The following is a 27356-nucleotide window of genomic DNA, read 5'->3' on the forward strand; positions in this document are numbered from 1 at the left end:
TCAGGATATCTGAAAGTTGTTCTGAACTTCTTGGGTTGAGTGAGCCTGATATCTGGCACTTTGCTTTAGCACAAAGGATCACGGTACTGGGCCATTTGATGGGTAAGGTTGGAGCTTAAGAACCTTTGATCTTTTATTCCCATCAATTAAAACCCACATCTTTCCAGAATGTTGAGATGCTAAGCAGCATGGATTCGGCCTCAGTTCGAATTATCAAGCCCTTTCCTGCACCCCAGACTCCAGGCCGCCTGCAGCCCCTACAGCCCACCCCTATGATGCCACCAGTGTCTGCTGCTCCAAAACTGGACCACCAGAGAATGGACACCATCCAAGAAGACCCCAGCACAGACTCACATATGGATGAAGATGGCTTTGAAAAGGACCCCTTCCCTAACAGTGGCACAGCTGCCAAGTCCTTTGAGGATCTCACGGACCATCCAGTCACCAGAAGTGAAAAGGCTGCTTCCTTTAAACTGCAGCGTCAGAACCGTGTGGACAGCAAAGAAACTGAGTGCTAGTGAGGGGTCATGTCCTAAGTGATTTTGACTTACATGTGCAAATATTTTTATAAATTTGGCCTAGAAGCATGACATATATCTTGTGAAGAACTGGGAGGGATAAGGAAATGACTCAACAGCAAATGCTAGCCATGTGTTTGAGCTTCCTTCACATAAGCAGTGCTGTCCAGTTAGACCCTCTTCCTTTGAAGAGGTCAGATGAATCTGGCTTATTTTCAGACTTTCAGGTTTTAGTGTTTTTGAGCTTCAAAACAGCCTTTGACCTGGTGGTGCAAAAGCAGAAAATACAGCTGGTTTAGGTTATTGTAAATTAACCTTTATACTGATAACAGCACTGATTAGGGAGATGATCAGTTTTTATCTTTTATATACTGTAATGACCCTATGAGGCACTTAGCAGTTATTTGAGAGGACAATTGGAACAATTTTTTTTTTCAAGTAAAGGTAAAGGAATGAGATAATCTATTATTGCCAAAATGTGGGTGTTTCTAGGTATTACCCAGATCTTTTCACAGCAGGGAGAAAGCTACATCTAAACTTACAAATAATTTGGGTGAATAAGGCCTTTTCTAAGGCTAGTACTTTCTAGATTAAAACAACCTAGTTTATAGTGAAGTTTACAATAGTTAAGATAGCCTGTTAATTTCTCAGGTCTCCGATTTGCTGGGTAGCTTTTCTGTGTTTTATAAGTATCTTCATATATCCCTAATATTGTTTACTATGCGTTTAAAAATTCTTTATCCACAGTACTACAAAATATGATCCAAAAAAACACAGTTGCCTATTGTTAAGTTAGTGGACAAGAGAGTAAATGAGATACTTTTAACCAAAGAACAGGTTGTTTTGAATATGCTGAGATGTGACAAGCCAGGAAAGGGAACACTGCCTGTCCTGGGGTAGGGGTATGGCCCTACCAGACCTGATACTTCAGAAACCCTTTTTAATTACCCACAAGTTGATGGTCACATGACTTCTTGCCAAGTGCTTTAGGATTCTGGATGATCTGTTGTTACCGTGTGAAGGATAAAAAAAAAAAAAAAACATAGCCTGAATTCTGATCTCCATAAAATTGTTTTCTCCTGTGAACTAAAATGTGCTTACCAGCCAACACATTTTAACCAAGATGACTTGTAAATTTTGAGGGCAGTTAACCAAACTTGTGACAAATCATGCTTTCTTCTTCTGTAAGGACATGTGTTACTCAAATGTTATTTGTTACACTAATACTTGAATTTGTACCTTATGGTATTTGCTATCTTTTAACTTGTCAGGATAGTCTTATATTTTAGTTCCACTTTCATAATTTGATACAAGGTGAGTGGGTGTATGTATGAGTGAAACGGTTCTCAGCAGAATGTAAGAAAACTTTTTTTTTTTTTTATAAAATTGTGACTTTTTAAAACAAAAATTGTGTTTCCTTTTTTTTTTTTTGCCATGTATAGGATTAACAAACTGCTCAGGATGGCACTGATGATACTTGCACCAGTCAATAAACATTTATCAAAACAGAATGTGCTCAACTACAAAGCTTCCCTGAAGAATCTGAAAACTTTTATTATAAACATTAGTGGCAAAAATTGGTGTTTTGGTCCAGCATAGTGAGGAAGAATTTTAAGCTTGAGAAAAAAATATTCTGCATTCAATTGCCTTGGAATCTATATGTTATAATCACCAACTTCAATCTATAAATTAACAACCAGATTTGCATTTCCTAGAATTGACTAATGGTCTCCATCTCCCAGTAGACTTAGTTCAGGTTGTGCTTCTGCTACATCCTTCCAGTAAGGAAGCAGCAAAGGCAGAGAAGAGACTTTCTTCTCTATCAGAGGCCAGAGGTGTAAAAACAAAAATTCATTTCCCTTTGGTGATAGATGTAGTCCGTCAGAGGATAAGTAGAATGAGAAGTCCTGTAAAGAGAAGGCACAGTAAAGCTGTATAGTTTTTCTCATTGCCAGTGTGTGCTTCCCTCCCAGTATGGGCCTGAGTCAGAACTCACCAGCCCTTTGTTTCAGGCATTTGACCTGAATTGTCTCAGACCACAGCAGCAGTATAAATGTGAATGATATATGCTGGTGCTCTCTATATTAGACCTGAGCTTCATAAAATTCATTACCACTATGTGCCTGAGTTCTCAGGGACAGCATTATAGGCCTTCACTCTAAAGTGGTTATCAGCTGAAAGAGGCTTAATGAGTGAATGATTCTTTAATGTAAATAACAAAAATGAAAAACCTGTTATTAAGAAAGCTCAGGGTGTCTGGTTGGGGATGTAGCTTAGTAGCAGAGCACCTGCCTAGCACACTCGGGCTAGGGACTGAGTTTAATCCCTAGTACCAGGAAAATTTAAAAAAATACCTTGGGGTCCTAGTAAGTCAGTTTCATGTGACTCTTAGGCAAGATTTTCGGGGAATGACAATCCAAATGAGAACAAGAATTATTGGGCTATGACTCCTGTTTTACTGCCACTCCCCTTAATAGCCACCCTCAGAGCCATTTCTCCCTTACAGAAAACTCTTGGCCAGGCAAGGGCTCTTGCCCAATCCACTTTAGAGTTGCATGGAAAAGCTATATGGCTTTCACAGACCAAGATCATAGACTCCAGCAGTGCTTCTCCCTAAACCTCAGTATCCTCTTCTGGATGGTTGATGTTTCCTCCATTCTAGGATCCTGGTGTGTTAAAATGACTCATTAGCATAACTAACCAAGTGTTTTAAAATGTCCTTTCCAGTCAGGTGCAGAGGTACACACCAGCTACTCTGGAGCTGAGACAGGAAGATCATTAACTTTGAAGCCAATCTGGGTAATATGGGGAGACCCTGCCTCATATAAAGTAAAAAGGGCTGGGGATATAGCCCACTGGTGGAGTCCCCTGGGTTCAATCACCAGTACCCCCAAAATGTAAATAAGATGTCTTTTCCTCTGTAGCACAACTTTTTGCAACCACCACGTTGGATTCTTAGGCTAAAACAATTCTGGATGTTGACCCTTTAGCACTCAGGCAGCCAAGGCCTCTCCTAATCTGAGCGCCCAGAAGACTCTCAAATAGACTCAAATCCAGTCCAGGATTAGCAGCCTGGAGGCCAGGAGGGCAGTGATGTACTCAAGTACAGGGCTGGGCTCTGAGAACCTCCAAAGATGACTGGCAATGCTCACTGTCCACATGGTGGTATGGCTCTTACTGGTTACCATTGTCCCCATTATATATATATAATTATTACCATTGTCCCCATTATATATATATATATATATATATAATATATATATATAATAAGTGTGTAAATGTTAGAAACCACCAGGTCTTTTGAAGGACTGGTAAGAATTTAAGTGGGAAGGAAAAAATTGGCATCTGGTTTGGTAAGTTCTTGGCTGTTTCCTTTCTACCTTCTTTTGTCCAGATGGCCAAACCTAATGGCTATGAAGAGAGTAAACTGAGTCAGGCTGAGTTTTTTGTTCAAAGAACTTCCTGTGCCCTGGATCCTTTTCCTCTGATACTCCAAATGCCACAGTCCTTGTCACAGTCATCGTTTTCTCTAGGTCTCAGCAGAGCAAAGAAATGGCCTTTTTAAGTGCCCCGTAGCACAAATAGTTAGTACAAAACTGAAGAGGAAAAAAGCCCTGTGTCTGACTCTGCCTCTCCTGTGCCACTCATTGGGATCTATGTAGGACCTCAGTTTTGTCATAGGCTCCCCACCTAACCGCTGGCTATGTGTTGTGTCATTACAGTATTGACTTTCTAAATGTCACATAGATGGAATCACAGGTGTAACCTTTCAAATCTTGCTGCTTTCCTTCAGTGAAATGCCTCTGGGCTTCATCCTGGTTGCTGCACTTCCTATAGCATTTCCTACCTCTGCACTGGCTTAACCAGTTTACTGTCTCACTCTCGAAGGATACACAGGTTGATTCCAGCTTCCGGCAATTATGCATTATGCTGCTATGAACAGTTACATGCTAGGTTTCTGGGGACATGGTTTTCATTTCTCAGGTACATTCAGGATTGGAGGGCTGGGTCCTCTGGTAGTACATATGTAACTATAAGAAACTGTCCAGCTGTGTTCCTGTACCATTCTGCATGAGGACTAGCTTTTTATCTTTTATACTTGTAAATGGGGTTTCATTATTTTAAAATAATTAGAACTACATGTCTTAAGCTGTGAATGGTATAGCAAATACCATAAGCTGCTTGAATTCACTGTTTTATTAATAATAAGTCTTAACTTTCTATGTCACTAAATAATAACTCCTAGTTGAGGAACCAGGTAAATTCATGCAGCTCCTTCCTTTCTCCAAGCTATCCCACCCTTTTTGCTGAAAGGGCTGGCTGGCTGGCTTCTTTGTGATCCCACTCATCCTGGAAGGACTGAGCAAAGTCACTATACCTCATTGTCTTTCTGCATCATGGTCCACAGGTCAAGAACATCAGTCCCACAGTCTTGGGCCACTTGTAAACACACACTGGCATATTCACCAACAACGGAGTTCAAGCGATTTATTTTCCAACCTATTGGAGAGAGGAAATCTAGGAGGTGACTGAACACAAGTGCTGGTCCTTGTGCAGGTTGTGAGGACCCCGGTGGTTTCTAAATTCCATCAATGATAGCCCCTCTCAGAGTCTGGTTATCACAATGATGGGTCTCACAGGCTACTCTCATGTAGTGCTCTACACGGCAGAGGACAAAGTTCAGTGGGAAAAGAGGGAGTTGTTACTGATAACCACAGCCTTCTGAGAAGCTGAAGAGGATATTCTACAAGACTTGAACAGAGGTGCAGAGGAAGGAAAGGCCCAGGGAGCTGGGGCTGCTGGGCTAGAGAGCAAGGCAGAGGTGACCTGGGCTTGGACCACACCAGAAAGAAAAGACCATGGAAGATGCAGTGCTGAGACCCAGGTAAGAAAACGCCACTGCAATACAGTGGAAAAAGTTGTCCTCTGAGAACTGGACAGTCCTGACAATTGCCTATTAACTGCCCTATACGTAGCTGTGTGACTGAATAACTTGCTTAACCATGCTGAAGTTTTCCTGCTATGTTGATAATGCCCACCTGATCATAGGAACAGCAAGATCATTGAAAGGCTAGATTCTTGCAGAATATATGTGCTCTACCCCCGCCTTCTTGATATTGAAGATTGTGTGGCATTCACAAAGCCCCGGGTTTGATCACCAGCACCCAAAAATGTAAAAAAAGAAAAAAAAAAAAAAAAGGCTAGTAATGTAGCTCAGTGGTAGAGCATTCCTGGGTTCAAACCCCATTGAGCTTACTCCCCAGCCCCATCATGTTTTTATTTATTTTTGTGGGGACTGAACCCAGGGCCTTGTGCATGCGAGGCAAATACTCTACCAACTGAGCTATATCCCCAGCCCCACATCAGGTTCCTTTTTAAAACTTTGTTTACAAAGTTTTGAGACAGGATCCTACCAAGTTGACTAGACTGGCCTCAGCCTCCTGCGTAAGTGGGAGGTGTGTGCTACTGCACATGGCTGCCTGTGCATATTTGACTATGTCATGCTGCTTCATCCTTTCCCTATCAGAGGAGAGTGGAGCTAGAGCTAAAGCCAGTGAGAAGCTCAGGAGGCTGCCACAGCAGAACTAGGGGTATGGGCAGGACAGTGAGAGCTGGTGGAGATGTGCGATTATAACAGGAGCAAATGGGCAAATGGAGGTGGAGATAAAGGAGTACTTATACCTATGCTGGCCTGGGTTTCTGTCTGAGAGGAGGAAAGAATAAACTCTTCCCAGGTATTGACAGATCACCTGTGTTTCACCTCTTTTAACTTGTTCTAGGATAACCTGTTCTCTGAGTTTAAGGCAGCTTAGAAAAATTCCACAATGCACCTTTTCAACCAAATATGTGTAAACATGAGAAAACAGCATCTTTACATAGAAGAAACATTTTTACACAAAAGAGATCTTATACCATTATACTTTTTCTTTCAAATGATGAAGAATAGAAAAAAAAAAGGGGGATGGGGATGAGTATTCTTTTGGCAGAGTGGAAAGGGCCATCTCTCATGGCCCCTAATGAGGAGATGGGCAAAGCTAGCAGCTTCAAGAACATCCTGATACCAAGAAGTCATGAAAAGCACCACAAATGTTGAGTAGGTGCCCAGGATATACATCTAGCCCTTGGACCCAGCATCTCTCAAACCACTGCAGCTAACCTGCCAGTTCCAAGGCTTGCAGCCAGGCTCTCTGCACACTCTCAATGGGCTTCATGTATGATGGAGCTGGCAACTATAAAGTCCAGGCCAGTGGTTCCTTCCTGACTTACCCAAAGCCAGAAGCCCTTTTCTGTCAAAGTTATTGGTAAGACATAATGGAAGTTGACTGAAAACAGACTAATACAGGGCCCACAAGCAGGAAGTCTTTTGAGTGTTCATGTCCAGGTTTGATGCCACTAGGCATGGCTGGCTTACCTTGCATGATGCACTCCTTTTCCCAGGCTGTTTCACAAAGCGGAGGTGGCGTGATGAGTATGACTCGATGCTCAGGGACATCCACTGATTTCAGGTACTGCACCATGCTTTTTAAGTTTGCAACATACTCTTCCAGGGGAATGTGCTGCTTGGGATTCTCATCTGTTTATAAAGGACAAATTTTTTGGCTCAAGGTGGCAATGATTAAAATGAAACCACTTTCATGGCATGCATACAATTCTTGAAGTCACTGGGGAACTGTTAAGGTTTCCTTCTTAAAGGATTAAAATGTAACCCAGGCGCAGTGGTGCATGCCTGTAATTGGAAGCTCAGGAGGCTGAGACAGGAGAATCGTGTGTTCAAGCCAGTCTTAGCAAAAGCAAGGTGCTAAGCAAGTCAGAGACCCTGGGGAAGGAACCCAGGACTTTGTGATGCTAGGCAAGCACTCTACACTAACCTACACCCCAGCTCCAACATAAGCTATGTCAAAATTTAATAAACTGCTTTTTCCTTTGCAATTTCCTCAGTTGCTTGTGTGCTTAGAAAGTATTTATCCTTATTCTACATATGATTAAAATTCACCATTAAAATTTCTTTTAAGATTTTGATTCAATATAAAATGCAAAGGGAATATTTACTTTATTTTCCTCAAATTTCTTACATCCTTTCTCACTAGTGAAATGCAAATTGCAGGGGTGTATCTTGAGCCCTGTTGCCAACTGTACCCACTAAAGAGAGAATTGGTGTGAATATACTATGTAATAACAACCTGAGACATGTGCTCTATATATGTAATAAGAATTGTAATGCTTTCTGCTTATATATAAATAAAAACACACACAAAAAGAGAAACACTGGAAATACAGCACAACACTAATGGACTCCAGAAACAAAGTGCTGCAGTTTAAGTCTGCCAACGATGGAGGGATGGGAATAAAAACCACCCACAGCAGAGCCAGAAGAAATCCCTGTAAACAAATTCAAGGAATGCATACGTTTGGTGAAACTTTCTCTTTTGGAATATAAGTAAACAGTTAAAAGTATATAAATCCAAGTTTGCTCTAATGTTAAAATGACTAAAAATTAACTAGGAAAACAAAAATGCCATTACCTTTTAGTGCACTGTCATTGGCGCCAAAGAAAATTGTAACTACTACTGGGTTGTCCAAATTGTTCCCTTTCCTGATTAGTCTTGGAAGAATAATTTTGGCCCATCTGGTGTTGTAACCTGAAAATCCACGATTCAGAACATCACATCTTCTGAAATGAAAGATTGTTAAAAGATTTAACTGAGCAAAGAATTGCTTGGTAGCCCACTTTAGCAAGGGTGTGCTGGGCTTCTCATCCCAGCACGTGGCTTTGACCCAGCCCAGCTTTCACTTCAGTAAAATCAAGTACAGGGTTGAAACACGCTGATCTCTCTTAAGTCAGTTCTGGGACACATGTAAATCACCATACTCCTCAAAGAGGGAGGTGATAAATTATGTTGAAGGGGTTGATTTAGTCTGAAGACTTTCATGGTAGTATAGAGAATAACTTTAAAACTGTTCACAACAGATGGATATTAATGTGACCAAGTACAGTATCTTAGAAAATCACTAACAAACTGAAACTCAGTGATTTTGTTTGAGGTGTTTGAAATATTTTAGACTTTTGGTTTCAAATGATTTTATAATTAGTTTTTAACTAGTTCATTAACAGGCATCTCTCCCCAACCCCTTCTTAAAAATAGTTTGACTCAAGCTAGGTATGGAGGCACATGTTTATGATCCCAAAAATTTGGGCATCTTAGGTAGGAGGATTGCAAGCTCGAAGCCAGCCTCAGCAGTTCAGCAAGAGCGGTCTCAAAATAAATAATAAAAAGGACTGAAAATAATTTGACTGATACAATGAAGAAAAAAAACACACACACCATACCACCACCACCACCACCACACCACACACACACACACCCCCCCCCACACACACAATACAACCATGGCTCTTGAAGCAGGTTGCGGGGGTTTACATGCCAGATCCATCCTTGGCTAGTGTGTCCCTGACATGAGGAATCCCACTTCAGGATCACACTACTTTAGAACACCTTAGATGATATTAGTCACATGACAGGGGCTCTATCATAAAAGAAAGTAATTTTGGTAAATAATAATATCAGAATAATTCATAGTGGGAAGGATGGATGGGATAATTATATCCTTTGCTTCTGTAGATGATTAAAAGCTGTCCATAATAAAAAGGTCTTTAGAGGTATTGGTGCACACCAGGAATCCCAGCATACTGGAGGCAGGAGGATTGTGCCCCTGGGTTCAATTTCCAGTATTATTTATGTCGAATAGATAATAAAATTGTATTTTAAAATAAAATGAGCCGGGCACGGTTGGACACACCTGTAATTTTAGCAGCCTGGGAGGCTGAGACAGGAGAATCTCAAGTTCAAAGCCAGACTCCGCAACTGTGAGTGCTAAGCAACTTTGAGACCCTGTCTCTAAATAAAATACAAAATAGGGATGGGTATGTGGCTTAGTGGTCAAGTGCCCCCGAGTGCAATCCCTGGTACCAAAAATATATATAAATAAAATGAATCTGCAGTTTCAACTTTATGATTAGAAAACTGGTGTTCATTTTGGTATGTGGTTCAAATTCTTACATGTAAAACAATAAATGAAAAAATTGCAGTACCAGTAATTGAAGGCTGCAGTGCCAGGCGGCAGACTCCAAGGAAGGCAGCAGGAAGGGTCTCATTTTCATGGACCTACTCTGAAAGCTCTCAAGTAGCATTTGTACATCTTGGGAACAACAACAACAACAAAAAAAAACCCAGCCATATTTATTTGTAAATGGGCCTGAATGTTTTTATTTGTAAAGATTCCAGGAAGCTAACAAGCCATTTAGAATCCAGCCACAACACTTTAAAATGGAAGTTCTCTAGAATTTTAACGAAGTGGGTATGTCTTACATTCATTCAATGATATAGTCACTGTAGCATTTCAAAAACAAAGGGCAGGGCTAGGGGTATAGCTTAGTGATAGAATGTATGCTTAGCCCTGGGTTCAATTCCCAGCAACCTCTCCCCAGGACACATTCTTTTTAAGAAGGGCAAAACAGTTTCATAAGAGTCATAGCAGTACAACCACGAGGTCTGGAATCCTAACAGCTGTGCCTGGATTTCCCCATCCTTGACTAACAAGGAGGCACTGGCCAGGGACTAATTCTCATCTGCCAGGCTGAGTGAAAACTAAATGTAAAGGCTAGACACACATAAGGAGCTCAATAATTGGCAGCCAGATTTAAAATATATATATATAATTATATGATCGTTTGGGAGTCAAGACCAGGACAAAAGTACCAGTGAGGCCCAGGGTTGAAAGTGTTAAAAAGATTCCCTTCCAAAAGAGAAGCATATCTGAATTTCTCTGGGTTGAATTAAAAAAGTCAGCAGTATCTTAAGTTATTCAAAAGGCTAAAAAACAGGAAAATCAAAAACTTGCATATAAAGTCATAGATAATAACAGGAACTTAAATCCATATGAAGATGAAAAAGGATAAGAATTAACTAGACTCCTTCAAAAACATGCAGGTCCTACAAACTGCATTCCATACTGTGCACACCTGCTGAAGCAGGAGGATCACAGGTAGAGATAGCTTGGGCAATTTCAAGACCCTGCGTCAAAATTAAAAGGGCCCAGGGTGTCAAAATGCCCTGGGTTCAATCCTTAATGCTATGAAAGAGAAGAAAAACCTGCTTTCCAGAAAAATAAATTAGGTGCTTTATGAATGACAGTAGACAACCACACATCTTCAAAAGAAACAGCAGCTTTTAAAAACTGAAAAGGGTGAGTTTAACTCTTTCAACTCAGCATTTTGGGTTTCAGAAAACTTGGATATTGTTTAAAAATTGATGAAAATGTACCAATAAATTTAAATTTTGTTAAAATGCTTTTTGCGATGAGTTTACAAGAGCCTGTTTAAAAACTCATGGACGTCACTATGGGCTGAGGACTGTACACTTAATTCTGTATTTTAAAATTCACTGGTGTCCATGGAGGCAGTACGGATGGATAGTTACAATGAGGCATTTCTTAATAAGATTAGGTTAAACTAAAACATCAGGAACAGTTCAGGGTTGTGCAGATGGCTGAAGCAAACATAGGAACCTACTACAAAAATTCACCCCCAAGCATGCAGAGATAACCATTGAATGTGTCCCTCAGAACTCATTTGATATGAAACAGAAGCCTCTGCTGCTATAGTGTTACAGCAGACCCCAGCCACCTGCCAGTACCTCCTTTCCAGGTTCTTGTTTCATGAATTTGAAGAATGAAATTCAGATAAGAGTAGGATTTATTCAAGTGAAAAGAGTCAGAGCTCCTGTAGCACAAAAGGAACCAAAAGGGGTGCCTTTTTTTTTTTTCTTTTTTGGTACTGGGGATTGAATCAGGTGTACTCTACCACCGAACCACATCCCCAGCCCTATTTTGTATTTTATTTACAGACAGGGTCTGACTTGCTTATCATTTCGCTTTTGCTGAGGCTGATTTTGAACTCGAAATCCTCCTGCCTCAGCCCCCTGAGCTGCTGAGATTACAAGCATGCACCACTACACCCGGCTAGGGTTGCAACTTTAATGTACTAGCCTGGGGCTTATATAGTTGCTGGGTGGGGGAACTCAATATCTATGCTCTTCAGATCTTGGAAGAGTTCTAATGCTATTAGTCAAAATCTATGCTGAATATGTACTGGAAAAATATCTAGGCTATTGGTTTGTCTGGAAACTACCTAATTGGCTGTGCCCTTTTAGCCCTTAGTTTGAATTTTCCTATCATCTCCATTAAGGCCCACCTCCACTTCCATTTTCCAAGGACTAGGTTTGGCTGGAATGTTTCTGATTATTCTCATGAAGAGGTACAATTGAAAAGAGCCTTAATTGGGGCCCATTACCGTGACTACCTGACCATTTTACTATCTATCCTACCTTGAGGGTGCACTTGAATTTTTCTGGTCTCACAGCAGTGAATGGAGATGACTCCTATGCCATTCATCAGGCCAGCGTCCCTTTGAGGTAACACTTGCTCACCATAGAGCTTCCTAGTTCCTGATAGGTATCTACCTACTAGAAGAATATGGGTTCGGTATACCATTCCATTCAAAATGAATCCAACTTTGAGTTTTTAAAAAATGATTTTTTTTCTGTCCACCTCCACTAATTTAAATCATACCCATCATAACTGAAAAAACGACTAGTTTTTTTTTATACGGCAAACAGTCAAAATTTTTGTTTCCACAGTTTTTGTGTTTGATTTCACATGGTGCCAAAGCTTTTTGATGAATCCTGCGTGGCTGCCCTTTCTGTTTCTCTAACCATACATTGACTAAGAAAGGAAAGCAGAGATTAATAAAGAATTTGTGGTATCATTCACTTTGAGATGACATTTACCATCAGTAAATACCCAGTATTAATCTAGAAACTATTCTCACCTGACCAGTTTGTCAGCCAATGATGCTCCCCATCCACCCTGCTGAAAAGAAAACTGAAGAAAGAGAAGCCCATTACTAATCGGTATACTCAGAACTTAGCATGGGAACTTGGGTCAGCAGCTCCTCTAGTTGTGTACTCCCTAGATTCCTGCCCTTCCTCACTCGGGGAGGACGTCTTGGGGCCAACTGTAGCTTCACCTGGCAGAACTCTAGGAAAATGGATTTAAGCCAGCCACCTATTAGAGACCTAATACTGGAGAAATTTGTCACCTAAAAAGGTACTACTCAGGTGTGGTGAGCCACGCCTGTAATCTCAGAGACTCCAGAGGCCGAGAAGGAGTTTTCAAGGCAGCCTCCACAACTTGGTACAACCCTGTGTCGGAATAAAAAAGGCTAGTGGTGACCGATGGAGTGCAGGTACTAGGAGGTGCAATCACCTGTGCGTGCAGCTAAGACACGGGTCCACGCTGTGCCAGGGGAACCAGCCACTGCTTTCTTAATGACGTAACTCAGGTGGACACTCCCATGACACACATTCACAAGGTCCTTGAGAGGTTCTTACTGCCCTGATCCTAACATTGATGGTGCATACACACAAAAGCCTGATTTAGATGTCTGCACGTTGGGGGCGGGGTACAGGAACTTAACCTACTATCTTTCCGAAATAATGTATTTAGAATAATTCTCCTTGCCCCCGGGCGCGGTGGCGCATCCCTCATCCCAGCGACTCCGGAAGCTGTGGCAGGAGGATCGCAAATTTGAGGCCAGCCTTGGCAGCTAAGCAAGACCCTGTCTAAAAATTCAAGCCCCGTTATAAGAAAACGTTCTTCCCCTGGATGGGAGTTGAAATGGCCCCGGGTGAAAAGCTCTTCCTGCTTTACTCTTGAGGGCATTTTCAAGGTCCACCCACCAACTACCGCCCGCCGGTGCCCCTCCGAGGCAGCCCGCACGGGCGGCCCGGCCTAGACTCTCCCGAGCCGAGGCAGGGCCTCAGGAGCCGCCGCTCGAGCGACCCGTGGAGCGTCCGGGGCGATCGGAGCGGCGGTACCTGAGTGATGGAGTCCCCGAAAAGCAACACTCGAGGCCAAGGCAGAGAGCTCCCGCCAGACATCCCCGCACAAGCCGCCATACTACTGCGCGCTGAACGCCGAGTCCAGGCCGGATATCCCGCGGGATGCTCGGAGGCTGGCGCTCGGGGGCGAGGCGCTCATGGGGGCGTGGCCTTCGGGAGGCGGGCCCTCGTGGGCGTGGCCCTCAGAAGGGGCACTCGAGGGGTGGGCGTGGCGCTCGAGGGGGTGGGCACTCGCTTTTCCAGGCGGTGCTCTGGCGGCGAGCGCGGCGGGCACCGGGAGGTCGAGTTCTGTGCCTTTATGAAAGTTCGGCCTCACGTATCTCGCGGGTCCGGATGAGATGGAAACAGGCCTTCCCGCGGCGCCCTTGGCAGTTCCCCCAGACAACCCGAGAGGGCGGCAGTTTGGCGCCAGCCCCGACGAGCTGCGGCACAGAGCATCGGCGCAGTCACGAAAGGGGCCCCTGGCACGACCGCCGTTAAGGGCAACTCCGGCGCGTGTGAAGCCTTCGGCCCGGCGACGTGGGAACAGGACAGCTAGGTGCCCAGGGCGAGGCGGCGCGCAGCTACCGGCAGCCCGCCTACCTTGTGCCCAAGTGGCCGAGGACGCTGGCGTGCTGCGCTGCGCGACAAGCCTTCGGCTTCCGGCTTGTGTCCTCTGGAGAGCTTTAAAAATAAAGGCTGATTGCGGACCCTCACTCCTGTCCGCCTAAACGCGTCTAGTGTGGCAGCACTCCGGCAGGGGTCACTGCCTGCGCCAGATGGAGAACCCTTGCCAAGTCTTGAGGTGTTCCGACTTCGTCCTAATCACCCAGACTTCAGCTGCAGCGGAGGTCAAATGTGCCATTTTAGGAATCAGTTCCAGCCAGAGTTCAGAGGGCTGAGAGCACGTGGGGCGGGACCGATACCCAGAACAGTTTAGAAACCTCACTCAAATTGCTTACTTAAACGGTGTGGGACTAAGGGGAAAGGCGCTTTTCCTATTTTTATACATTTTATGTTAAAAGTAGGGCTGGGGATATGGCTCAAGTGGTAGCGCGCTCGCCTGGCATGCGTGCGGCCCGGGTTCAATCCTCAGCACCACATACCAACAAAGATGTTGTGTCTGCCGAAAACTAAAAAATAAATAAATATTTTAAAAAAAAAGGATTACAAAAAGCCTGTGATTTTTTGTAACAATGTTTTTAAATTTATCATATTGTGTGTGTGTGTGTGTGTTTTTTGGTATCAAGGATTGAACCCAGAGGTTCTTGGGCGCTGAGCAACATCCCCAGCTCCCCCCCCCCTTTTTTTGAGATAGGGTCTCATAAGTTGCTGAGGTTGACTTCAAACTTGGGATCCTCCTGGCTCAGCCTCCTAAATTGCTGGGATTACAGGCATGTGCCACTGGGCCCAGATTATCATAAAATCTTCTGACACATAAAAGGTGAAAATTGACCCCGAGATCTTTTAGTATGGGCTGAAGTAGGCTCTTTTATGCAGCCCACAGTGGCCCATTGTAATCCTAACTAGTAATCTCAGCGTGGGCATTTTAGGGAAACCCTGTCTCCAAAACAAACACAAAAAAGGGGTCTGGAAATGTAGCTTTGTGGCAGAGCTCCCCTGGATTCAATCCCCAGTACAAGAGGGGGAAAAAAACTAGGTATGGTGACACACACCTGTAATCCCAGTGACTCAGGAAGCTGAGGCAGGAGGATTGCAAGTTCAAGGCCAGCCTCAGCAATTTAGTGAGGCCCTGTCTTAAAAAAAAATGAAAGGGCTGGGGATGTTGCTCAGTGGTAAAGTGTCCCTGGGTTAAATCCCCAGTAACAAAACTAAAAAAAAAACAAAAAAGGTAAGTAGGCTATTTTTATATAAATGAATCTTTCATTTTAAGTAACAGAATCAGATTTATATACTGAAGGTGATTACCAGAGGAGCTATAGAAGGTCATATCACTAAGAGATGAAGCCCATGAGCTCCGTGGACAGTTGTGAGGGAAGATGCTGGCTAGCAGTGCACTTGTTTGTTCCTGGGGGGGAGTATCAATCAGGCCATTTTCATTATAGATCCCTAGCAGAGCTAAACTGCAGACACTCCTGCAATGTTAAACATACTTCAGGAAATTAGACCAATGAGCAAATTTACACAAGAAACAAATCAACAACTGCCACCTGAATACATTTGAGTAATAAAAACTGAATTTTCCTGACCTGAATGTGTAGATACTATAAAGAAAATGAGTCTTTAAAGTCATATTTTAAAAAATGTACAAATTAAGAATTTGAGAACCTCTCTTCCTTTCACCACCTCTTTGTCTTTCCAGAAGTCCAGGACCCCACCCTACTCCCAAGTCAATGTTCTCACAGGACACCTGGATTCCTAAAACCAGGCTGATGAGACTAGACTGGCTCCCTTTTTCACATTTGCAGGTTGGCTGGCTACTGCTGAGTGCCATCTAGAAGTCCTTTCTGCACTATAACCTCCATCCTGCCTGCTGTAGTCTGACCAGCCGCCTTAGTTTCCAACATATTCCCCTAACCCAGAGGCTGGATCCCCAGAACCTTGTAAAGCCAAGGTAAACCCTCTAGGCTGTCTCCTCTGCTCCCTTCCTCCAGGTTCCTAGACTGGTTCTGGTCCCAAGGGTAAAGGCTCCAAGACCTAAGAAACTGCCTGCTCCACCCTTGGCCATGCTGGCTGAAGGGGCCGGGAAGGACTAGGGCTGGGACCCTTTGTGGGGTTTTACACCCTGCCTTAGAAGAAGCTGGAAGGTGAGTCCTACGAAAGTGGGGATGGGGGAAAGGGGGTGCAAACAGTGGGGCCACAAAAAGAAAGGAATTTGGCAAGAGTGTCAGGAGGGAAGTAACAGAAATGGGTTTAAAACTTTTAAATCATAATCATTACTTGCACTGAAATTCAGAATATAGATGTGAAAATACAAAACACTATTTTCTTTCCTTACTAAATATAATAAGAAATTCTGACTCATTTCCTATGAACATATCAAAAGATTTCAGTGAAACTGCATACATTCTGGGAGGCAGAATCAATTCTAAAATAATGAGCAGTTTATTCAGTAGTTAATTCTAGAAAAATGGACAGATTAGTTGGTAATTTAGTGTGTTGCTGGAATAAAGGCCATTTGATATCAAAGGTAAACAGGCTACCCCCAGAAAACTAAGGTATTTTACTTGAAATAATAGAAGTAGACTCAAAATTAAAAAAAGCTTTTAACACACACAGTGATAAAAGGTAGTCAGTGAACTGGCGTGAGTGCCTCATACAGCCTCTGTGCAGCCAATTCCACCATTTCTCGGAGGGACTCATCGTCTTCACTTCCTTCTTCACATTCTACAGTCTGAAAGTGAAAGCACAAACATGCCTTTTGGAGTCTATAATTATATGGAGGATAAACAGTCTAAGAACAAGCCATCTTCTGTAAGGGTGGAGGGCATTGGAGGACTGATGACCAAGGGGTAGAACTACTAGTCTGCACACCTAGAACAGGTACAGGGTACCAAGCCCGTCCTGACACACGCATGGTCCTAATTAGAGGTGAGCTGAGGGCGGGGAAATATTGAGCCCTGCCTTAGAAGAAGCTGGAAGGTGAGTCCTAGGAAAGAGGGGGTGGGGGAAAGGAGGTGCAAACAGTGGGGCCACAAAAAGAAAGAAATTTGGCAAGTGTCAGGAGGGAAAAAGTAGCAGAAATGGGTTTAAAACTTTTAAATCATAATCACTACTTGCACTGAAATTCAGAATATGGAAAGGTGTAGAGAACTACACGGAATTGCCCATATTTGGTCCAGGCAATGCTAGTCCAAGGAAGCTAGGTGGTACAACAAAAAGTACTTTTGGCAAGCAATGGAGGTGGTCATCTACTCAATATTTGGTATTTAATTTGATTTACACTAATAATCTCATAGTTACTTCTTAAAGCTCAACCATGAAACACTACACTGTTAAAATGCTTAAAAAATCATACTATAAATATTCTCCATTTGGGCTGGGGATGTGGCTCAAGCGGTGGCGCGCTCACTTGGCATGCGTGTGGCCCGGGTTCGATCCTCAGCACCACATACAAACAGAGATGTAGTGTCCGCCGAAAACTAAAAAATAAATATTAAAAATTCTCTCTCTCTCTCTCTTTCTCTTTAAAAAAAAATAAAAATAATTAAAAAAATATTCTCCATTTAAAAATTTAAGATGGAAAAAGCAAATTCTCAATTCTATGACCAAATGATTACTGCTAACATTTCAGTGTATAACTGTGAAGACTTTTAGTTACACACACACACAAACACATATACCCTTTAAAACTATTTTTTTAAGTTGTATAGCTACATCCATCTATCTATCTATCTATCTATCTATCTATCTATCTATGATGCTAAGGATCAAACCCAGTGCCTTACACATGCTAGACAAGTGCTCTACCTCAGCCTATAGATATATATGTGGGTGGGAATGTATATGTATACACACACACACTTATTTTTTTAGATATTATGGTTTAAAATTTTTTTTTAGTTGTTGATAGACTTTTATTTATTTACATGCAGTACTGAGAATCAAACCTAGGCAAATGTGTTAATGCTGAGTCCCAGCCCCAGCCCCAGCCCCACACTTTTCTTACATATATACATATATATACACACTTTTAAATTAAAACAAAAACGGGATACTTTATCATACATGCTGCCTTATAACTTTTTTTCTCAACAATGTAGTGGACAACTCTGTGTATTAATGAATCTGCACCAACATTTTTTTTTTTTTTGGTACTGAGGATTTAACCCAGGGGTACTTTACTGCTCAGCCACATCCCCAGCCCTTTTTATTTTGAGACAGGGTCTCACTAAGTTGTTTAGGCCCTCGATGAGTTGCTAATTCTGGCCTTGAACTTGTGATTCTTCTGTCAGCCTCCTGAACCACTGGGATTATAGGCACGTACCTCAGCCAGCTGCACCAACTTTCTTGTTATTTAAAAAATTTTTTGTAGATACTGGGGATTGAACTCAGGGGCACTTGACCACTAAGCCACATTCCCAGCCTTATTTTGTATTTTATTAGAGACAGGGTCTCACTGAGTTGCTCAGGCCTCACTCAATTGCTGAGGCTGGCTTTGAACTCGCTATTCTCCTGTCTCAGTCTCCAGAGCCCCTGGGATTACAGGTATGCACCATTGTGCCTGGCCCAACTGTCTTGATGGCTGTACTTCAAATATAAGAAAATGCCATATACACAATTTATTTATATTTAGTTATATCATTTATTATCTCCTACTTTTGGATTTAAGTTTCTTACCATTTTTTTTTTCTTTTTACAGTGCCGGGGATCAAACCAGGGCTTTGCACATACTAGGCAGGGCCTTGTATATGCTATGAAAGTGCTCAATTATTGTTTTATATTCTCAGCTCATCCCTTGCCATTTTAAAAAATGCTTAAATGGATACTGTTGTATACTATCTTTGTGCATCTGTTTAATTCTTTTCTTTAGTAAAATCTAATAAGCAGAGTTGTAGACAAAGACCTTACTCTATTAAAGCTTTTGATGCCAAACTGCTTTGCAGAAATATTAGGTTTGCGATTTCTGTATTAGTGGATCTGGATATTTGTTTTAAACTTACTGGCTACTGATACTCCTTCCCTAGTGAAGTATATGTTCATGTCTTAGTTTATTTTTTCTACTGAGGTAAAATAAATTTAAACCCCACCCCTGAAAGCCAACATTTAGAAAAGCCACATGTATCTTGCTGGAGGAAACAGGAGCAGCTTCTCTGAAAAAATCAACTGGATGCCAAAGTAGAGAAAGGCTAAGGTGAATGAAGACAAGCTGAAACATTTCCCTAAAGAATACTTTGTAACTTAAATATGTAAGTAAGAATATGGAGAATACACTGTGAGGAAATGCCAGACTGAAAAAAGCAAACAAACAAAAACTGTGTTAGGTGTGGGATCAGAAATTATTTCTGTCCTCACTTTATGTTCCAAATGGTTTGAAATGTAGGAACAGTTACGTACCCGTGTGTCCAAGTTAATATTAGCTGTTTTCCCATCCACGGTGACGCTAAGGACAGAACCATCTTTTACACTTATACATTCTTCTCCAAATATGTCCCTTAAAATAAATAAAGATGACATGTTAATAGAAGGGTCCTGCTTTGTATATTTGGGGAAAAAAATAAAATTGAAGATAAATCCTAGTTCCAAAGTGAAGTACTGATATCTATTCCTGAGGTATACATATTGTTTACCTTGATATAATTTATTAGTTTTTAAAATCAGGTAAAATAGCATCATTTATTAAGTATGTTCCATCGAGCAGGCATTATACTAAGCACTTTATATACATTATCTTTTTTTTTTTTAGTTTAGATGGACACAATACCTTTATTTTATTTATTTATTTTTATATATGATGCTGAGGATCGAACCCAGTGCCTCACACATGTTAGGCAAGTGCTCTACACTGAGCCACAACCCTAGCCCAATATATACATTACCTTAATGTATAATGATTTTGGTAAAGATTCTTTGACACACGAGGAATAAAAAGAGAGGTTAGTGATTTGCTAAAATCCTCAAAGCTTGTAAGCTGTTGAGTTGGAATTTAAGTCCAGGTATGTGGGCATCACTGGCTCCTAAGTTCACTAGCTGTCCACTCCTTTTAGTCAAATGCCTACTTTGTATTCATGAAGCTCAGTTTTGACTGAGCACCTTCTAGTGTCTGGTGTGGAGCCAAGTACTGGGGATACAGATACATGACAATACCATTTCTGTTATTGAGGGACTATAGTTTAATCATTAATTTCAACACTGTTACGATCAGTTACAGGGGTATTTGAAAACAGTAGTCCAATTAATAGTCTGGATGCAGTTAATGAATATAAAAGCTCCATAAAACAGCCCTCTGACAGAATCAGACACTGACAACACTGTATTGAACTGGCAGTGGGGAGGGACCAACTGCTTGTTCTTTTAGACAGTAAATGTTAATAATGTGTTTGAGGACTGGGGATATAGCTCAGTTGGTAGAGTACTTGCCTCGAATGCACAAGGCCCTGGGTTCAATCTCCAGCACAACACACACACACATAACCCTAGCAACTTAGGAGGCTGAGGCATGAGGATCATAAGATCAAGGTTAACTGCAGCAACTCAATGAGATCCTGTCTCAAAATTTAAAAAAAATTTCTGGGGTGTAGCTCAGGGGTACAGTGCTCCTGGGTTTGATCCCTAGTACTGTAAAAAATGAATATATTTGAATAAATCTGTCTGGGTAAATCAGTACTAAGGAAAAATACCATATTTCTTCCCCCCCCCCCATCCTGTGCTGGGGATCAAACCCAGGGCCTTTTGTATGCTAGGTATGCTACCACTAAGCTATATACCCAGACCAAATAATATATTTCAAATATAGAAATATATTCAAAAGTCAGGAAAACAAGTTGCAATTGTTTTTCACATAATTGACTGTTGGTTGGACTGAAGATACTGGGCCAGCTGACTACGGCAGGGAGCCCCACGTTCTCTATTTCTGCAGAGCCTGATAGCAGGACTGCTGCAGTCCCGAACCTACTCAGATCTGGAAAGCAGGACACCCACGTCAACAGGGCTCTCAACCTGGGTCCCAGGAAAGGCTTTGAGGAGAGGTCACCTAACCCCTTTGAAATCCAAGGTAAAATTGTGCATATCCCTCTTCTCCACATGCTGGGGAAAAGTCCCATAGCCTCATCACACTGGCAGGTCAGTGCAGAGCAAAACCCCTGCAGAAAGAGCAAGAGACTCAGAGCTACTTAGCCACAGGGCTGGAAACTGACAGAGTTAGCACCCTTGTCAGTGGCAAAGACAGCTCTGTTCCTATGGCTTGTCTAGTTTATGTGACAAGGGACGCTTCTTAAAATCAAAATGCCAGCACCAAGAACACTGTTTCTGAAGATGTGTGACAGCTTCTATAGGCTAAGTCATCATTTAAATCCTGTTATCCACTGGGTGAATAAGCTGGGTGCAGTAGCATGTGCTGCAGTTTCAGCTACTGAGGAGGCTGAGGTAGGAGGTTCACTTGAATTCAGGAATTTGAGGCCAACCTTGGCAACACAGTGAGACTATTTCTAAAAACACAAATGAACAAACAGAAAACCCAATAGAAACTTATCCATTTTTTAAAAGCCACTATTATCAAGTGTGAAATGTGGGAAAAAGAATGAAAGAAACAGAAATGCTAATGCAAAAATCTTCCAAACATATAGAACACCTTATTTTGTTAAGATGTATAATTAAGTAACCTTCAATTTAAAACTAGAAGTCATTTTTTAACAAGTATTTGAGAGATTACCACATACAAGGAACATTGTACTAGGTGCTGAAATTATAAATCATAGCTATCTACTCTTTACAAGATTATTTTACTTGGAAAAACATTCCAAAATCAGATTTAAAGAATACTTATAGAAAGGCAAAGGACTTAATTATCTGGTGTTCAGAAAAATACCAATATGAAAAGGATTGCACAGCTACAGACTTCATATCTGAGAAAGTCTAGAATGAAACCCCTTTTATCAAAGAATTCATATTTAAGAAGCAAACACGTAGGGTACAGTGGTGCACACTGGTAATCCCAGAGGCTTGGAAGTTGAGGCAAGAGGATTATAAATTCAAGGTCAGCCTCAGCAACTTAGTGAGGCCCTAAGCAACTTTAGCAAGATGTTGTCTCAAAATAAAAAATAAAAAAGTCTGGAGATGTAGCACAGGTGTAGAGCAACATTAGGTTCAATCCCCAGAACTGCAGGAAAACAAACAAAAGTAGTAAATATAAAATCATCCTTCAGGTGGTCAGTGGTACTGCTGAGTCAAGGGTCTGTGGTTGATGGTGCCAGCCTGTCAGCACATCCCGAGGCCCTGTTATATGAATGTAGGCAGCTGGCCAGGCAGGTCCCACACCAGGAATCTAGCAGAGTGAAGCTGCCCTGGCTTGCATCACACAGCCAGTATGCGAATGTGCCAGAGCAGAGTTCAGGGCTCCTCCCACCCATCCTTACTTCCTGGTTGGGCGATGATGAGTAAGAGACTTACTGGAGCATGATTTCCAACCTCTTGCTGTAAATGTGCATTTCTAATTTCTTAGAAGCCTTTTGTACTGCACCTGGGGGGAAAAGGACAGAGTTCAATTTCCAAGTTTCTATTCTAACAATTCCAAATCCATGACCAGAATGATCAGCTATGAAGCGCTGAAGTGCAAGCACATTGCTGCTCCGCCCACCAGCTTAGCCCAGCTTGGCACTGACATCACTTTCTTATTTAAGACCCACAAGATGAGACTTAAGATTGCTTTTAGTCATTATTATTACCATTTTGTGGTACTAGGGACTGAATGCAGAGGTGTTCTACCACTGAGCTGCATCCCCAGCCATTTTCTAAAAGTTCTACTTTGAGACAGGGTCTTGCCAAGCTGCAGAGGCTAGCCTTGAACTTGCCCATGTCTTCCTGTCTCAGCTTCCTCCACCCCAGCCCCCCCTCCCCCCAACCCGCCGTACTGGGGATTGAACCCAGGTGCACTTAATCTGGGGTCATTGAGTCATTTCCCAGCCCTTTTTGTATTTTATTAGAGATAGGGTCTCCCTAAATTATTTAGGGCCTTGCTAAATTGCTAAGACTGGCTTTGAACTTGTGATCTGCCTGTCTCAGCCTCCTGAGCTGCTGGGATTACAGGTATGTGTCACTGAGCCCAGCAGGGCCTTGAGCATTCAATTATGCTCTGCAAACCCTGCACAAAAATTTACAAAGATCTATGGTGGCGTTATTTATAGCAGCTGAAGGCAGGAACACCTCAAATGTTTACCAGCTGATGAACTGATGGGCAAAACATGTTATATCCATACTGGGAAATTATTTGGCTATTAAAATAAAAAAAAGAGGAGCTGGGGTGTGGCTCAGTGGTAAAGCCCGCTTGCCTAACGTGTGAGGCACTGGGTTCATTCCCCAGCAACACATTAAAAAAATGAATGAATAAATAAGGTTATTTAAAAAGAAAAATGAAGTACTGATTTATTTACAACATGGATGAACCTTTTTTTTTTTGGTACCGGGGATTGAACCACTCGACCACTGAGCCACATCCCCAGCCCAATTTTGTATTTTATTTAGAGACAGGATCTCAATGAGTTGCTTAGCGCCTCGAAATTGTTGAGACTGGCTTTAACTCTCGATCCTCCTGCTTCTATCTTGAACAATAACAACAACAAAAAGGAAGGCAAAAAAGTAATGTGAGAGTTTTTTTTTTTCTTCTTTCTTTTTTCTGTTTGTTTTGGTAGTGGGGACTGAACACCCAGGTGTGCTTTACCACAACTATCCCAGACCTTTTCCTTTTTAATTTTGAGACAGGGTCTCACTAAGTTGCTTAGGGCCTCACTTAAGTTGTTGAGGCTGGTTTTGAATTTGTGATCTTCCTGTCTCAGCCTCTTGAGCTGCTGGGATTACAGGTGTGTACCACTGCATCTATCCCAAATGAATAATTTAGATTTGATGTAGCTAGTTATAAAGAACATGAATAATGAAGCAGTAGTCAGCTAAATTTAATTCTCCTGAAATCAAAGAACTGCACACACACACACACACACATAAATATATTTTTTTAAATACTTAGTGGACACAATATCTTTATTTTACATTTACGTAGTACTGAGGATTGAACCCAGTGCCTCATGCATGCTAGGCGAGCACTCTACCACTGAGCCACAATCCCAGCCCTTCACATATGTTTAACATTAAGAAACAGGAATATTCTACCAGAGAACAGGCTCTGAGGATGGGAATATAGGATGGGCAATTTCTCAAACATTCCAGTGTGACTGACTAGCAACAAGGGCCACTCTATAGTAAAGACACAAATCTGAAGACATGTTTTACACTGAATTATGTATCAAACAGAACGAAGGTGTAAAAAATTACATAAAAACATTTCCATTGGTGTTTTCTTTGGTTGAAAATTGTCCAAGAGGGAGATGCTATTCTAACAAGGTTTATTACACACCAAGAGTCTTCCTAACACACAAGCTCACTTAATTTTTTTTTTTTTTAATATTTATTTTTTAGTTTTTTCGGCGGACACAACATCTTTGTATGTGGTGCTGAGGATCGAACCCGGGCCGCACGCATGCCAGGCGAGCGTGCTACCGCTTGAGCCACATCCCCAGCCCCACAAGCTCACTTAATTCAGCCATATTTTGGAATCTCCTTCAGCTATGTTTAAGAGGACTATAACTAAAGGAATTTTACCTTCATCTTAATTGCAACCATAGTAGGAATGAAGAGACCAAACAAAAAGGAAAATATTGGTAATATGCACTGTTGTGTATGCACCTCAAAGATTACAAAGGAATAAAACAATTAGATTTAAAGTTCTAATTTAGGACTCTACTTCCTTTTAGTTCACAGAATCAGAACAGATGAAAGAACAGATAGATGAAAGTAAAAATTCTGTACCTTTCCTTATTTTCGGATTTGACTGAACTTCTAAGATCACCGTTGTTACTGTGTCAGCATACATGTCATTAGAAGGGTTTGCCAGCCACTGGAAGGCAAAGGCAGAGTTAGGAAGGCGGAGCTCTGGCACTCACCCAGCCAGCCAGGGACTGTATAGGCAGGGCTACTGGTTTTAGCATTTTCACTGAAATTAACTAATAATGTTGAACATCCCTAATTTTCTTTTTTAATCATAAAAGTATACTAAGCACTTTCTTTGCGGCAAGGTGTTTTATACATATTATTTAATTCTCATAACAAATAGTAAAATTAGGGGCTGGGGTTGTAGCTTAGTGGTAGAGCACTTGCCTCTCGTATGAGGCACTGGGTTCAATTCTTAGCACCACATAAAAATAAGTAAATAAATAAAAATAAAGGTATTGTGTCCATCTACAACTAAAAATATTTTTTGAAAAATAGTACAATTGATTTCATTTTATAAATAAGAAAACTGACTCTAAAGTAATTTGCATAAGATTATTGCTGGTGCTGGATTCAAACTCAAATTCCTAATAGCTTTGTTAGGTGCACAGGCAGCATGGTAACAGGGTAAGATGTGCATGTCTGATACTGGGGATGGAAGCCAGAGCTTTGCGCATGCTAGGTATATGCTCAATCACTGAGTTATACCCCTATCCCCTATGGGGTAACATTTAAAAATATTACTTCTGCTTCTTACTGGAAGACTAAGATTCCCTGACGCTCTTTCATGTGCCAATTATTCTAACAAAGCTTCCCATATACCAAAGTTAGTGAAACCAGGTGCATAATTTTAGGAATGAGCACACTCCCTAATTTTTGCTGCCTCTCCAAAGAGCATTTTTACAAGTAACAGCAGGCACTTGAAAACCTTTCTAAGATGTTTTCTGATTTCTTAACTCTAGAAACAAAAATACATTCTCTAATAGTATTTAGTAGAAAGAGTTGAATCAATATCTCTAATAATTTTCCTTTTTCTGATCATATTTTACATATTATTTTATGTAACTTCATACTAGAGAAACCCATTCCTTTGACACTTTCATTCTTCTTCTTCTTCTTTTTTTCTTTTGATACTGGGGAATAAGCCCAGGAGTGCTCTATCACTGAGGTATATCCCAAATCCTATTTATTTTTTATTTTGAAATTGGGTCTCACTAAGTTGCCTAGGCTGGTCTTGAACATGTGATCCTCCTGCCTCAGCCTCCGGAGTCGCTGGGATTGCTGACATGCACCACAGGCTTGACATTTTCTTTTGTTGTTTTTAGCCTTCTGGATCAAATTTAGGCTTAAATCACAAAACTCTAGTAGGATCAGAGCTGACATATCTTTTCAAATTTATTTTAATCTTCAAAATACCATTTTTAGGAAGTGCTACCAGACAAGTTTGTCTGCTTTTATTTTTTTATTTTATTTTTTTGAAGGTAAGACATCTCAGTTTTTATCTTTTAATTTATTGATTTCTGATGGAAACTGATTTTTGTGGGTATGGACTGTATTTGTTATCTGCTGTTAACCATCTCCAATTCTTCCTATTGAAATATGCTTTTATTTTTTTAAAAAAAGGTCTTGCTAAGCTGCACAGGCTGCCTTTGAACTTGTGATTGTATTCTACCTCTGCCTTCCAAGTTACTGGGATCATAGATGTGTACCACCACAACCAGCATGTTTGTGTTTTAACAGAATTCAGTTTCTTATGAATTTTATGACCTTTTTATCTAACTGAAATATTCCTGCATACCACAAAATCAGCTGAGACTCATGTGGCAGACTTATTGAACCCAATAAATATTAAGCTTTAACTTATTAGTAGCAATGTAATTATATAGAAAATGTCCAGTTACATTATATTTAAAGTTCATCTTGGAAGGAAAAACATAAACTTATTTCCCAACTATTTTTTCCCCTGAATGGGAAGCAACTAGTTTTCTCTATAATTTACATGTAAGCATTTTTTAAAACTTTTTTCCCTCTTGTTTAGGTAAATGATTTTATCTTACTTCTAGTACCACCATGCCCGGTTCCTGTATTACAGTAATATTTTTGAATACTTTCAGAGCAGGTTTTTCTTGAATTTCTAATTCTTCTACATCACCTAGAAAAAAAAAAAAAAAAAAAAGAATTACATTATGTAATTTTCTAATCATCTTTCAGAGGCATCACTTTATCTGCTTATAGAGATGGATTAAATAAAGTTAATAATGGAAAAATTAATAGCATAATGAAACAGCTAGAATTTATTTTAATTGCTTATAGCAATTAAAGATATAAATACATATTATAAAAACTCATGTACAAGAGATATGGCCTTCTGCTAGCATCTTAACACACCAGTCACTTTACCTCTGACTTCATAAATTTATTCACTGCACAGGAACATTCTATTGTTATTCAATATCAAAAT

The 27356-nt window shown here is 41.2% G+C and overlaps 3 protein-coding genes across 17 annotated transcripts in view; 1 reads left to right on the plus strand and 2 right to left on the minus strand.

The window, feature by feature from the left end:
* Adam17 (ADAM metallopeptidase domain 17) overlaps nt 1–1640 on the plus strand; it is a 55480-nt gene extending 53840 nt beyond the window's left edge. For 5 of the 6 annotated variants that reach the window (XM_015479988.2, XM_048804830.1, XM_048804831.1 and 2 more), the window contains one exon: nt 168–1640. In XM_015479988.2, the coding sequence (XP_015335474.1) occupies nt 168–518 (351 nt within the window). In that variant the 3' untranslated portion in view covers nt 519–1640. The remainder of the gene's footprint in view (nt 1–167) is intronic. The other variant, XM_048804829.1, reaches the window with a different exon arrangement.
* On the minus strand, nt 881–13620 carry Iah1 (isoamyl acetate hydrolyzing esterase 1 (putative)). Of its 5 annotated transcripts, none has more exons than XM_048804834.1 (6): nt 13454–13620; nt 12406–12458; nt 8042–8190; nt 6931–7092; nt 4897–5018; nt 881–1532 (listed from the first exon to the last, which is right to left on the minus strand). In XM_048804834.1, the coding sequence occupies exons 1-6, from the start codon at nt 13532–13534 to the stop codon at nt 1446–1448; spliced, it is 654 nt and encodes a 217-aa protein (XP_048660791.1). In that variant the 5' UTR covers nt 13535–13620; the 3' UTR covers nt 881–1445. The 5 variants fall into 5 exon arrangements, with proteins under 5 accessions (XP_048660791.1, XP_015335476.1, XP_015335475.1 ...); XM_015479990.2 differs by lacking the exon at nt 881–1532 and adding an exon at nt 2048–2425 and having other exon boundaries at nt 8042–8187; nt 13454–13614; XM_015479989.2 differs by lacking the exon at nt 881–1532 and adding an exon at nt 2048–2425 and having other exon boundaries at nt 13454–13613.
* Nucleotides 13621–16499: 2879 nt separating this feature from the next.
* The window catches only part of Cpsf3 (cleavage and polyadenylation specific factor 3), a 35810-nt gene continuing 24953 nt past the window's right edge, over nt 16500–27356 (minus strand). For 5 of the 6 annotated variants that reach the window (XM_015479991.1, XM_048804849.1, XM_048804847.1 and 2 more), the window contains 5 exons: nt 26953–27047; nt 24935–25022; nt 22526–22595; nt 19475–19571; nt 16500–16811 (listed from right to left, as the gene is read on the minus strand). In XM_015479991.1, the coding sequence (XP_015335477.1) occupies nt 16710–16811; nt 19475–19571; nt 22526–22595; nt 24935–25022; nt 26953–27047 (452 nt within the window). In that variant the 3' untranslated portion in view covers nt 16500–16709. Of the gene's footprint in view, nt 16812–17489; nt 17560–19474; nt 19572–22525; nt 22596–24934; nt 25023–26952; nt 27048–27356 lie in introns of all 6 variants that reach the window. The other variant, XM_048804848.1, reaches the window with a different exon arrangement.

Source organism: Marmota marmota, unplaced genomic scaffold (genome assembly GCF_001458135.2).
Source record: "Marmota marmota marmota unplaced genomic scaffold, marMar, whole genome shotgun sequence".
In the NCBI taxonomy this organism is placed as follows: domain Eukaryota; kingdom Metazoa; phylum Chordata; class Mammalia; order Rodentia; family Sciuridae; genus Marmota; species Marmota marmota.

Bases quoted from the DNA above. Each gene is read 5' to 3' on its own strand.
- Iah1 (XM_015479989.2), bottom strand. From the start codon at position 13,534: ATGGCGGCTTGTGCGGGGATGTCTGGCGGGAGCTCTCTGCCTTGGCCT. The intron at 7,093-8,041 runs GTAATGGCATTT...CTTTATAAACAG, and splicing joins CAATGACAGTGCACTAAAAG to ATGAGAATCCCAAGCAGCAC. The intron at 2,426-4,896 runs GTATAGTGACTT...TTCTCTTTACAG, and splicing joins TGATGCAGAAAGACAATGAG to GACTTCTCATTCTACTTATC.